Consider the following 13,286-nt stretch of genomic DNA (forward strand, 5'->3'; position numbering starts at 1 on the left):
CTTGTAAGATTCTGAAAGATGTAAACAAAGTTAATAGCGACACTAATAAACATGGGAAAAAGCAAAACGAGCAAACACAGCTGGAAACTAGAGGTATTACTCAGCCCAAGTGATACTAATAGCTTCTTCGTGAGAATATGAGTAGTGGAATGCATTAGGAAGGTATATAATAACTGGAGGTCAGTTCAATAAATGGATTTGAAAAAAAAAAGATACGTGACAAAACCCTAAAGGACAGCGAGTAAGTTACAGTTGAAGAGCAGAACTGTGCCGAAGAGCTTGGAATGAAACCCCGCACGCACAATTAGGTGAATACAGTGAAGGAAGTAGCGCTTGTCCTCTCTACCTCCTTCCCTGTATTTGGCAAACTGGCCTCGCTTATTTGCTCTAACCTCATCTCTCATATAAGGAAGGTGACTCTTAAGAATTGTTCCTGGGTAGCATCTTGAATGCCAACAACGTCTTTTTATGCCAAAACAGTAATGCCCAAAATCCTAAGTTTGTCACAATGCCGAGAATATTTTAAATGTCCATAGTTAATTTAAAATGCTAGTTATTACACAGATGGTATAATAGTCAAGACATTTGTTATATTGTCATATTGTAGTATATATTACACGAAGGTCACGTGTGTGGTATGAGGAGTCATTAGTTATTTCATTATTTCTCAAAGTCAGATTTCTTCTTTTCGTGTTAGACTTGAGGAAATATTTGTCAACATACACCGCCTGGAGCTTGTTCTAGTGTTAACAACTGAGCCAGGTGGCACCACCCGCCTCTAACACTGTTCTTGACTACTGCTTAGTGAGGACAGTGTTGATGTGGGTAGCGCATCCAGACCCAGTTTGGCAATATATATTCATCTCGCATCTCCCATTGGTAACATAACACACTTCTTTTAAGACGAACAAAAGTAATAATACCATGCCTTCAACAAATTCGAACAAATCCGCAGATTGATGATGAATCTGGATGACGTTTCGCTTCGTCCTTGACCATTATGAAGTTAGCAGTGCTCCAGGACGGCCGAAACGCCGTCCTGTTGACGGCTTTGAGGGGACTTGAGCTAGAGTTCGTCACGGCCACGCTAGCTGGAGATTCGTCTGTAAAAACTTGCATTTGTGATCACAGTGGTGCCTGTGCTAACCTTCCTATGGTGTAGAAATATACCTAGTTGGATGAATCTTATTGTGGCTAACGCGAGGGTCTGGAGTTTTGAGACTCTCTGATCGCGGGTTCTATCCCCCCCCCCCGTGGTATGGTTTCTTTTTTAATATTTTTATGGATATCGGCAAAGATCATTATGAACGTCATCGAGTCCAACAACTTCATATCCACTTCTGTAGACTGTTAATCACAGAGTCAAACTTAACCTCCTGAAGCCTTAAGCTGCCAGCTTTAAGAAGCTCCAACAAATCTGAAAGTCGAAATAGGTAAGAGTAAAATTTAGGAGGGTAAAATTTTTTGAGGACTCATTTCGTGAGGCAGGACTGGCATATGCCTAATATGAGGTTGTGAATGGCAGGGTTTCTGTGGGAATGCGTAAGCATGTAGCCCAACGCCTGGGTTATGAAATTCTTACATAGCTGTGAAAAACTAGGCCTACGTGGTATAAATGGTGATTACCCAGGAGGGCATGATAGGTAATTACATATTAGGGCATAGTGACTCAGTCGCTAATAAGAATTGAGTAGCGTGTTCAGGCTGGTGGACAGTAACTGCCCAGGGAAGTACGAATGTAAAACGGAAGCCTCTTAAAGTTTTTGAAGTTTCTCTGCATTGCTGGTCTTTTCAGTTTCGTTATGTTAAATGGCAGGTAGCTATATGTTAAATTTTTTAAAATTCACTACACACACATCTTCACTTTTCTGTGTTTCTTAATTAACTTTTATTCCTGATATATTTGCACTTAAATTTAGGAATCTCGGTACTGAAATCGGGCCGCTGGGGACGATATTCTAAGAACTATTTGAAGATAACAGATAACAGGTGTTTTAGCAGGTGAGGGCATGTTGTGATAGAAGGTGGAGATTTCAATGCCACAGTAAGTAAGTATAGCGTTGTTATGAATGGTGCAGACAGCTTGGGTTCCTCACTGCTTGAGCGCGCGCATGTTTGTATTTTCCTGTCTATTTAGCTGAGTTTCAGCAATTGAGATTCTGCTTCAGGTCCCGGCCCAGTTTTTGACAAGCTGAAGTGAGCTAACTCTTTAATATTTAATTTTCAATTCTTGGAACGAGGTATCCAACATCAGTTTCTGAACATTGAACAGGGAAGCCTGGCCTTAGGGCTGGCTGCCAGGGTAGGACAACCATCGAAATGGCTCATAGGTATGCCTTCGCTGATATTTTTTAAAAGCAGGATACATCAGCAGTTAAATAATAAAAAATGCCACCGGAGACATAATTACCTATGACATGTTTCGTGGGTTGTCCTGCCCTGGCAACCAGGTCTCGTTCTCTCATTCTTCGTAACTCATTCTTCTCAGTACTTCTTTTCTTTGTACTTTCTCAAGTTTCACTATATTTTACTAGGTTACGGTTCTACACTGGTTCTGCTGACTCAAGATTGGTCGCCCATGTGAGGTAGTTTTTTCAATGATAGTTTTGCTGTTTATGAATTCCACTCTTTGCAAGCTTACCCTGTGCAGATCCAGAAGGTAGGACCCAGACATTTCCATTAACGCATCAGCTGTTACTTCTTGACCCATCTGACTGTGATATATATCATAAGGGATACCATTTGTACACAACATATGTTATGGTGCATTAAGCTAATAGTCCCATTAATTTATGTATTCACGGGAAGTACCCATAATTGTATCAGATCAAAATCGTAAACATCGTTAGTTTTTATCACATTTGTGAGGTTGCTTATAATTTCATGTTGTTCTTTTTTAGAAGCTCGTCTGTAGTGTTTTATATATATATATATATATATATATATATATATATATATATATATATATATATATATATATATATATATATATATATATATATATATATATAATAGCTTTTCTGCGTTTTCTGTTGACTTGAACCTTGAAAACATTTGTGCGTGTTTAACTATTATTGTTTATGTGCCCCTGTATGCTCATGTTAACCGTGTTGTGGCACTATATATCTGCTCATGTTTTGATGTTTCATTGCAGACATATGTGCGGGAAAACAATGTGTCGCAGAAAGAGAATGCCCGGCCCTTGTCAGCGTCAGGCGGTAGCTCACCAGTCTCCCCACTCTCGCCTACCACCCCGCCCACCACCACGCCCACCGCAAGCCCAGGTCTGCAGCACAATGCCCACCCTGCCTCCCCTGGCTCTCCCCTGGGGCTGGTCACCTCCCCAGGCTCCCCTGTACACTCACCCAGGGCCACCAACACCCTGCGACGACACACCAAATCTACCAAGAACCTCCTCATACCCAGGTCAGTTGGGTTTTGTATTCATTTGTTCAAGTGAGTTCAGTGACCAGTTTCTTTTTATGGTATAGAGCACCAAATGTCTGTTAAAGCCAAGTACTCTTTAAAGTTTATAATTTCTTCATTGCTATATAATTTTCTTTCGCACGTTCATTTATGGATTATTTCCTATGTGACCGAATACGTTATCAAATTTAGTATCATTTATCGTAATGATTTACAAAATAGTGCGGAAGCCTTGTTAGCACATGAGTGCTTCTCTAAGGCAGCATATGTTATACCAGAAATATCTTCGGGAAGCACCCTTGCTCAACAGGCACATATCAGGGAACTAATGAGGCTTTGTGAAAAGTACTCATTAAACCAACAGGTAATTGATCCCACTAGAAATGAAAATACCCTGGATTTGATATTCACAAACAACGAGGAACTGATCAGAGACATAACAGTTACAAAAACAATATACTCTACGTGATCATAACATCATAGAAGTTCAAACGAGTATTAACTCAGGGTTAGGAAACTGCATCACTAATGTTAGAGACGGGATGTTCAGTAAGTTTAATTTTAACAACCATAGAATTGACTGGGAAATAATAAACCAAGAGCTATCAGAGGGAGCTGGACAGATACCTAAAGACGGTGCCGGATCAGCCGGGCTGTGGTTCGTACGTTGCATTGCGTGCGGCCAGCAGTAACAACCTCGTTGATCAGGCCCTGATCCACCGGGAGGCCTGGTCGTAGACCGGGCCGCGGGGGCGTTGATCCCCGGAATGCCCTCCAGGTAGACATACCCTGGCAATCAGACATGAACACCCTAAATCCCCACCAGTGCCTATAGAAGCTTAATACAGAAGCATACAAGGTATGTATGAAGCACTTACCATTGAGGAAACCCAGAAGATCAGATAGAGAGTACAGAAGAAGAAAACGGGTTACTGAATTGCTTAAAAACGCAACTATGCTACAACAAAGGAAAGATAGACTTAGCCGATAGATTACTGAATTAGAGCAAAATCTTAGGATGTCATACCTCACAGAAGAAGTACAAAGGGAACAAAGGGCCATACAACATACTGCAAGAAACCCAAAATATTTCTATTCCTACGCAAAAACAGTATGAGTCGGTGTTTAGCAATCCACTAAATGACAGCAAGGTAGAAAATACAGAAATATTTTTCACTCCGTAAGAAGGCCGCGCAGACCAACTAATTGACATTAGTACAAATCCCATAGATTTCGAGAAAGAAATGGAAAACATGCCCACGCACTCAGCACCTGGACCAGATTCATGGAATGCTGTTTATAAAGAAGTGCAAAGTAACACTAGCACGAGCCCTCAGTATTCTTTGAAGAAAGAGTGATCTAGGTGAAGTACCGGAGGCCTTAAAGAGTGCAGACATAGCTCCTTTGCATAAGGGAGGTAGTAGAGCACTAGCTAAAAATTACAGATCAGTAGCCATAACCTCGCACATCATAAAAATCTTCGAAAGAGTGATGAGACGGCAGGTTACAAATTTCATGGAGCAGCACAACCAACATAACCCGAACCAGCATGGTTTTAGAGCAGTGACGATCATGTCTGTCACAGCTGCTGAACCATTATGACAACTACGGAGGCGTTGGAAGACGACCAAAATGCAGATGTGATTTACACAGATTTTGCAAAGGCGTTTGACAAATACGGCTCTGGTGGCCTGGTGGTTAACGCTCTCGCTTCACACGGCGAGGGCCTGGGTTCGATTCCCAGCCAGAGTAGAAACATTGGGCGTGTTTCTTTCCACCTGTTGTCTATGTTCCCCATCAGTAAAATGGGTACCTGGGTGTTAGTCGACTGGTGTGGGTCGCATCCTGGGACACTGACCTAATTTGCCCGAGATGCTCAGCATAGCAAGTGGCTTTCTGTGTAGTAGTATGTCATTGTTGTCAGCTAGGACTGTATACCATGTACATGTACTTGTAGTAAATAAAGATTATTATTATTATTATTATTATTATTATTATTATTATTATTATTATTATTATTATTATTATTATGGAGTGATAGCGCACAAAATGAAAGCCATGGGCATTACGGGGAAGATAGGCAGATGGATTTTCGGTTTCCTAACACACACAACATAAAAAGTAGTAGTGAACAGGGCAAGATCCAGCATCAGCGAGGTCAAAAGCTCAGTGCCCCAAGGTACTGTCCTGGCACCTCTGCTGTTCCTCATCCTCATAACATAGACAAAAACACCCGGCACACTTTTGTATCATCATTTACAGATGACACTAAAATAAGCATGAAAGTCACTACGGTAGAGGACACTGAAAAAGTACAGGAAGACATAACAGGGTTTTCCAGTGGGCAGCGGAGAGCAACATGACGTTCAGTGGTGACAAATTCCAGGTGATTAGGTATGGAAAGAATGTAGAACTCAAAAGGAACACTATACAAAACTCAAGAGGGTCACCAAATAGAACGTAAAGAACACGTAAAAGGCCTGGGAATAATTATGTCAGAGGACCTTTCTTTTAAAGACCATAACAAGACAAAAATCACGACAGCCAGGAAGATGACGGGGTGGGTGAATATTAAAATGGTATAAAATACCGACAGGTTGTTAGGTAAGACACATATGCAACAGTTAGGTATCTTTATTTCGAAACGTTTCGCCTGCACAGTAGGCTTCTTCAGTCGAGTACAGAAAAGTTGATAGAAGCAGAAGAGACTTGATGTAATCAGTCCATCACCCTTGGAGTTGTGAGGTGATCAGTCCCTCAGTCTGGAGAAGAGTATTGTTCCATAGTCTGAAACAATATGGAGTTGAAGCGACAGGATGGAGCCTTATATACTGCCAGGAGGTGAGATGTAGGCCACTAGTAGAGGTAAGAATGTAGTCGTTGGGAGGTATCGTCGAAACGTTTCGAAATAAAGATACGTAACTGTTGCATGTGTCTTACCTAATAACCTGTTGGTATTTTATACCATTTTAATATTCACTCTGTCAGACACTGTAACACAATGGTATTTTGGTACAGAACAGAAAACTTGGACAACTTCTACTAGTGAGAATGGCTGGATTTGAGAGGGACGTGACCTCCCAACGACTACATTCTTACCTCTACTAGTGGCCTACATCTCACCTCCTGGCGGTATATAAGGCTCCATCCTGTCACTTCAACTCCATATTGTTTCAGACTATGGAACAATACTCTTCTCCAGACTGAAGGACTGATCACCTCACAACTTCAAGGGTGATGGACTGATTACATCGTCTTCAAGTCTCATCTGCTTCTATCAACTTTTCTGTACTTGACTGAAGAATCCTACTGTGTGGGCGAAACGTTTCGAAATAAAGATACCTAACTGTTGTATGTGTCTTACCTAACAACGGGGTGGGTATTGAGAACTTTCAAAACAAGGGAAATAATGCCGATGGTGACACTTCAGATCGCTAGTGCTCCCTCACTTAGAACATTGCTCAGTGCTGACGGCCCCGTTCAAAGCAGGAGAAATATCGGAGCTGGAACAAATACAGAGATCGTTTACGGCTCCCATTGAGCCTGTAAAGCACCTAAACTACTGGGAACGCCTGCAAGTCTTGAACATGTATTCATTGGAGCGGAGAAGAGAGAGATGCATGATAATATAATGAAGCCACTGTGTGGCGAAACGTTTCTTCAATAAAGATTCTCATATGTTGCATAAGTGTCTCAGTTCTTCAACTTGTCGGTTTTCAAAACCATTCATCACATCTGTCAGACACTGCAGCATCATGGGATCTTGGTACAAAGACTTCTTCTACGCTTGTCCAACCTTTGGACGACGACCTACTTACACTAGTGGCAGGTCCCACTGTGATCCCGCCTCCTCCTGCTTCGACTCTCCTGACTGCAGTATATAAGCCACCTCTCTGGTCCTATGCTGTACTTCCCACAAGAATGATGGACTGAACACACCGATTCCAGGCTGATGGACTGATTACTTCAATCTCCTCCTCTCCTTACCCATTTCTACTTTGTACTGGACTGATGAAGCCACTGTGTGGCGAAACGTTTCTTCAGTAAAGATTCCCATATGTTGCATAAGTGTCTCAGTTCTTCAACTTGTCGGTTTTTAAAACCATTCGTCACATGATAATATATACCTGGAAAACATTCAAGGGCCTAGTCCCAAATCTGCACACTGCCATAACAACATACTGGAGTGAGAGATATGGGAGGAAGTGTAAAATAAACCCAGTGAGGAGCAGGGGTGTTGTGGGAACAATAAGAGAACAGTGTATCAACATCCAGGGTCCTAGACTATTCAACATTTTACCAGAAGATATCAGAAACATGGCTGGAACAAGTGTAGAAGTCTTCAAGAGGAAACTGGACAAGTATCTTCACCATGTGCCAGATCAACCAGGCTGTGATGAATATGTGGGGCAGCGGGCCTCCAGCAGCAACAGCCTGGTTCACTCGGCAAGCACCAGACGAGCCTGGCCCATGGCCGGGCTCAGAGAGTAGATAAATTCTCGAAACTCTTCAAAGGTATATCAAAGGTATTCAAATTATATGAAGAAGAAAAAAGAGGAGGTAGCAGAGCAACGAAGAATTATATTATGTTAACAGTTGTAATTAATTAAAACTGATCTTGTTATCGGTTTTATAAAAGTTACGGGGCTCTGAAGTTTTATGAAAAACATAGAGCTTCACAAACTAAGTCAGCATGGATTTAAGAGCTAGTAGATTCTGCCTGTCGTAAAGAATAGGCCACTACGACCAAATCACAGATGCATCGAAAGAAAACAGAAATTCAGACCTTATATATCTTGATTTTTGCAAAGACAAAAATTGAGTGATATCCGGTTAATTCTGCAAAAACTGTATAGGCTGTTTAGAGAAACGCTCATTAACACATATAGGAAGCAGTTCGGAGATTGATAGTAAACAGAAAAAACTTTTAGCTTGAGCAGAGTAACGGGTTGGGTAACGCAGGACACGGTCCTGGCACCTTCACTGTTTTATTCTCGTTGCAGTCATAAATAAAAACACCAGTAACAGCCTTCTTATATTTTGCGGACAGGTCAAGGGATGGACGGCATTCTTCAAATCTTTTATACTCTCTCTCATCTAGAATGTATTTTTCTCCCCTCGTAGTTTTTTTTAAGGCAGGAGAGAGGTAGATATCCGAACTAGAAAATAGAGAGATCATTTGCTGCCGTCTTGAAATCCACAAAATATCTAAGCTACTGGGAACCACCCAAAGCGCTTTGAATTTACACTCTAAAGCGAAAACGATATACGTCGGATAATGTATATATGGAACGTACTTTGAAAACCTAGGATCCCTAATCTACACACTACCATAGCAGTTTAGTGGAGTGAAAGATGCGGAAGCTTAGAATAAAACCCACTGAAAAGCAGGTATTCCACATGCACAATTAAAGAACAGTGTGTAAACAGCCGTTGTCCATGACTCATCAGCCTTCTACCAGCAGATACTGTATAGAAAATATTACCGGAACAAAGACAGATGTCTTTAAGAGGGAACTGGACAAGTTCTTGCAAGAGGTATAACACAGGTCAACCGAAATAACCAACACAGCCTGTTTGATCCTGGCTTTAGCCAGGCTGTGAAAATACAACTCTCAAAACCTATCACAGGTATGGTAATAGCCTGCGTGATTCAGAAGGTTACTGATACAAGTGTCACACCAAACGCATGTGATAGCCTCATCAAAATAGGTTGAGTGGGTCAGAGGTTGAAGGCAAATGTTTAACAACAATTGTTCTAGCAGCCATAACATGTGGGTAACATTCACTAACTCTCCCCACTTCCATCCCTACCCCTCCCATCTGCTGCATGTACGTGTGTGTACGAATTCGTAGGTACTAGATTAGATTACTATATTACTTGTAGGGAACCGCCACACAGGAGTGTAACTTAAGCTGAGGGCTTCTCAATCTTATGGGGTCGTGCAGCTAGTAGTGTATGTGTGTAGGGAGGAGGGGTGCACATGTGTGTGCCTGCCTGCTTGTGGGTGGATGAGCAATGGTTGTGCATGCTTCAGTGGTCCCTTGTTGTGTGTTGTGCTCCCGCCTCGTCTCAGATAACACCAGCCATGTCACCAGCTGCCCCACCCGTGCCGCCTTCATGTTAACATAATAATCTGTGGAGAGAGAGGGAGAGGGGCAGAGAGGCAGACACAGACAAATAGACTGGGATTTGGCGTGTTAAATCTTTAACAGAACAGTTGGATTGGTATGCTTCATGTATATTGTTTGTCCTCTGCTGATAAGCATAGCAAAGGGTATCCAGTTTTGTCCAATTATTATCGTCATCATCTCTGAATGCAGCCTATCCTAAAAACATGTGCTTTCTCACATATACGTGTAAACACCAAGAACGCAAATGAGAAGGACTTAAAGATTCCCAACGCGTTTGCCAGTGAATCGTAGCATTAACATCCTTCGCAGACGATGCAAATTTGTATGAAAGTGACGTCCATCAAGTACACAGCAAACGTCGAAGCTGATGTAAACCAAGCTTGCAAGGGACCAAAGAATGCAATTTCGTTCTTTGACATATCTATCAACTTTAGCTTAGCACCGCACTGAAGAAAAAATATAATACATATATACCGGAGCTGGGTACAAATCACAATCAACCCACTCGACAGAGAATGTGTAACCAAGGGTGACCATTACTTTCAGAATATAAGGGAAGTGATATTTTGGATAAGAACTTTTAAACAATAATTGCCAAGCCTATTATTATACATTTTTAAGGTACTTGTGATCTCTAGACTGCAATATTGTAACAGACCCATTATGAAACAGGTGAAATTGCAGCCCTGAAGAATGTACAAAGAATTTTCACTAAATTATTGGAAACACCTACAGTCCATTAAAGTGTTTTCTCAGCAATAGACGTGAGAGAGAAATATGTTATAATTTACAACTGGAAAATACTGAACTGGATCTAAATTTTCACGCTTTTGCTAATCTTCACAAGAATGGGAGGTTCGGTAGACTGCAAAATATCTTAAATGAAAAGCAAAACATCAAAAGTACAGTAAGTGCTAACTCGCTTAGCATTAAGCGTATAAGAGGTTTTCAATACCCTTCAGATATAAGAGGAATTACCAATAGACCCATAACTGTCAGCAAAATGGACACTAACAGTCTGACTGACCAGGCAATCGATACAACGGCCAAATCTGAGACCGGGCCGCCCAGCAGTGATACCCAGAATCGTCAACAGGTAGATTAATTTTCTTGAAGTTAAAATAACGTTTATGATTTTTAGTATGGTTATATACACTGAAATATGTATTTTTGCGTATATTCACCAAGAGTCTAATTTACCCCTTATTTTAAGAATGAAATTATCCTTGATAGGTAATGTACGAGTGACGCATCCTTCGTGAAGCCAGTAAGATTTGAACATAACGCAACTAGCCAATATTATCCTGAACTAAATTAACCCTAGCGCATATAATGTTGCTTCCATGTAGAAACACGTATAATTCGAATTAGCAAACGTCGGATAGCTAACGTTATCATTTGCGCATCTGTTTTTTGCAAATTCTACAACATCTGGGGGGAAAAAACGCACGCTGTTAAATGACAGCATAATATTATCAGATAGGTAGACTTGTTAGTATAATGTGGTATAAGGTTTTCAAAATGTTCACAGTGTTTAAAAAATAAATATTGTAATGATATTAATTGGCTTCACTGTAGACTGATCTTCTGGTGAAATATTCTCAGCTTCCGGATTTCGTATTTCATAGAATTAAAGTTTATCATAAAGGAGATCTAATAGATGATTTTATTTTGCGTATTATTTTTTTTAGCCACAATATAGCAAAGTTGAGGTGAGGAGGAAAAGTTAGTGAGTTGTAGATGAGGCGGGAGAGTTAGTTGTAGATGAGGCGGGAGAGTTAGTTGTAGGTAAGGTGTGAGAGTTAGTGAGTTGCAGGTTCTTGCTTTAGTGTAGCCGTGGTGGTGTTGACTTGTGGAGTGTTTACATTGGTGGGGTGAGTGTGTTGGCCTCAGGGAGTCTCAGTGTCGCCCTCACCTCCAAGAATGTTGCACACCTCACACTGCAAAGCTTGCCAGTGTTGAAGTAGGAACCTCGCCTTAGTTGCATCCTCTGTTGCAGCATACTTACCTCCTCCGATGCAGCACAGGGTTTTTATTAAAATTAATCATATAGCAATGATTAATAGATCCTTGCCAGTAATTGCAATGATTAGGGCCACTCGGGTAGCGCCTACCGCCACATTGTGGCGGCAGGCCATGCTGTTTTGCTTTCACTTCCTGCACTTGGGGGAACTACTTGTTGCATTTTGATGCCTTTACAGAAATGAAGGCATCAAAATAAAAAAAGGAATCCTCTAGCAGTAAAGGGATCATCTAGTCACCTACTTACAGACAGTCTTGTCAGACATGTGGAGTGTGCTCACCCTGAAGAACATTTTAGCTACGATTTCGACTTTGTTGCCAAGGTCGTGATTATTATAATTATTGGATTGTGGAATTTTTGTTTTGTGAATCGATTTCATTTTTCGTGGGATAATTTTGATACGAGTGGTAATATGTGTGGATGTATATTACATTTTTTTTTAAATCATACATCTTTGTTTCAGTTAATTAATCGTTGTGTGTGAGTGACGGTGTGGGCTCCGAATTACTTGTTTATTATGTAAGTCTGTACTGGGTTGCACTTGCAGGAAGGAGGGGAAGACGATCTTTCTCATCTCCCTTATACGAAGGCGCAGGAAACAGGGTCATATATTTTTTTAATCGAGGTTAATTTAGAGATGATTTAAGAGTCTGGGATGGAGACAGTGATAATGCATTTCTCGGGGGGTAAAAATCACCTAACACAGGTCATTGTCATATGATGACCCCTTCACAGGCACGTTTAGTGGGGCCGTTGCCCCTGTGGTGGGGAATAGTGGAGTGGGGTAAAAGTCACTGCTGGTGCCTCCCAACACATTTCGTAGCTACTGGTCTTACGGTGGGTCACGGCAGTGACCGCTGACTTGCTGGTCGAACTCTGTGTTACGAGTTCGTAAAGATGATACCTGTTTAGTGTAAAGGCGAGAGAGGAACCCCTCCACATCTGACTATCTGGACAGGGGGGGAAAGGCGACGGTGTGACCTGTTACTCTCCTTGCTTGTTGCTCCCATAATCCTCCCTCCTCCACTTCCCCAATCTCTCTATACATTTTTTTTTTCTGACTTTTCCCCACCATCTCATCTTCATCGTTATCTTCCTATACCTCCTCCTTCTCAGCCTCTTCATCCTATTTTCCCCTTCTTGTTTCTTCTCCCTTCCCTCAACCACTTCTTTCCATCTTCATTACATTAATGGTATACAATACTGACAAATTGATGACTAAGACACATGTGCAACATCAGGATATTGACAAGCAGTAATTACCTCTCCACTTTCACTGTATCCAACATAATAATCAACCTCTCATCAGTAGATACCCATGTGTTGTACATGTCTCATTCGTTTTTCCAGTTTTATCTCATTTTAGCTCTTCCTGTTACCTGTCATCCCTTCTGTTTTCCCCCTCTTCCTGCCTGTTTTCCTTTCCTGTTTCCCCCTTTCTCTCCTATTTCTCCCCTCTGCCCCCTTATTTCCCCTCTTTCCTCCTTTTCATTCCTGTTTTCCCTTTTCCCTGCTGTTTCCTTTCTTTTTGAACTCCCTGGTGCCTGCTGTGTTTCTGTTAAGTTCAGGGTCAAGGTACAAGGTAGTGTTTACTTACCGAGTTGTGGTTGTGAGGTAAGACACATATGCATGTGTGTCTTACACATGTTGCATATGTGTCTTACCTAACAACCTGTCAGTATTTTATACCATTTTAATATTC

At 41.4% G+C, this 13,286-nt stretch overlaps 1 protein-coding gene across 11 annotated transcripts in view; it reads left to right on the top strand.

The window, feature by feature from the left end:
- The window catches only part of LOC128685956 (mucin-2), an 859,817-nt gene that overhangs the window by 728,359 nt on the left and 118,172 nt on the right, over positions 1-13,286 (top strand). For all 11 annotated transcript variants that reach the window (XR_011391787.1, XR_011391786.1, XM_070083386.1 and 8 more), the window contains one exon: positions 3,155-3,426. Coding sequence is in view for 9 of the 11 variants with exons in the window: in XM_070083386.1 (XP_069939487.1) it covers positions 3,155-3,426 (272 nt within the window). In the remaining 2 variants the exon portion in view is untranslated. The remainder of the gene's footprint in view (positions 1-3,154; positions 3,427-13,286) is intronic.

Source organism: Cherax quadricarinatus, chromosome 9 (genome assembly GCF_038502225.1).
Source record: "Cherax quadricarinatus isolate ZL_2023a chromosome 9, ASM3850222v1, whole genome shotgun sequence".
NCBI classification, from domain to species: Eukaryota; Metazoa; Arthropoda; class Malacostraca; order Decapoda; family Parastacidae; genus Cherax; species Cherax quadricarinatus.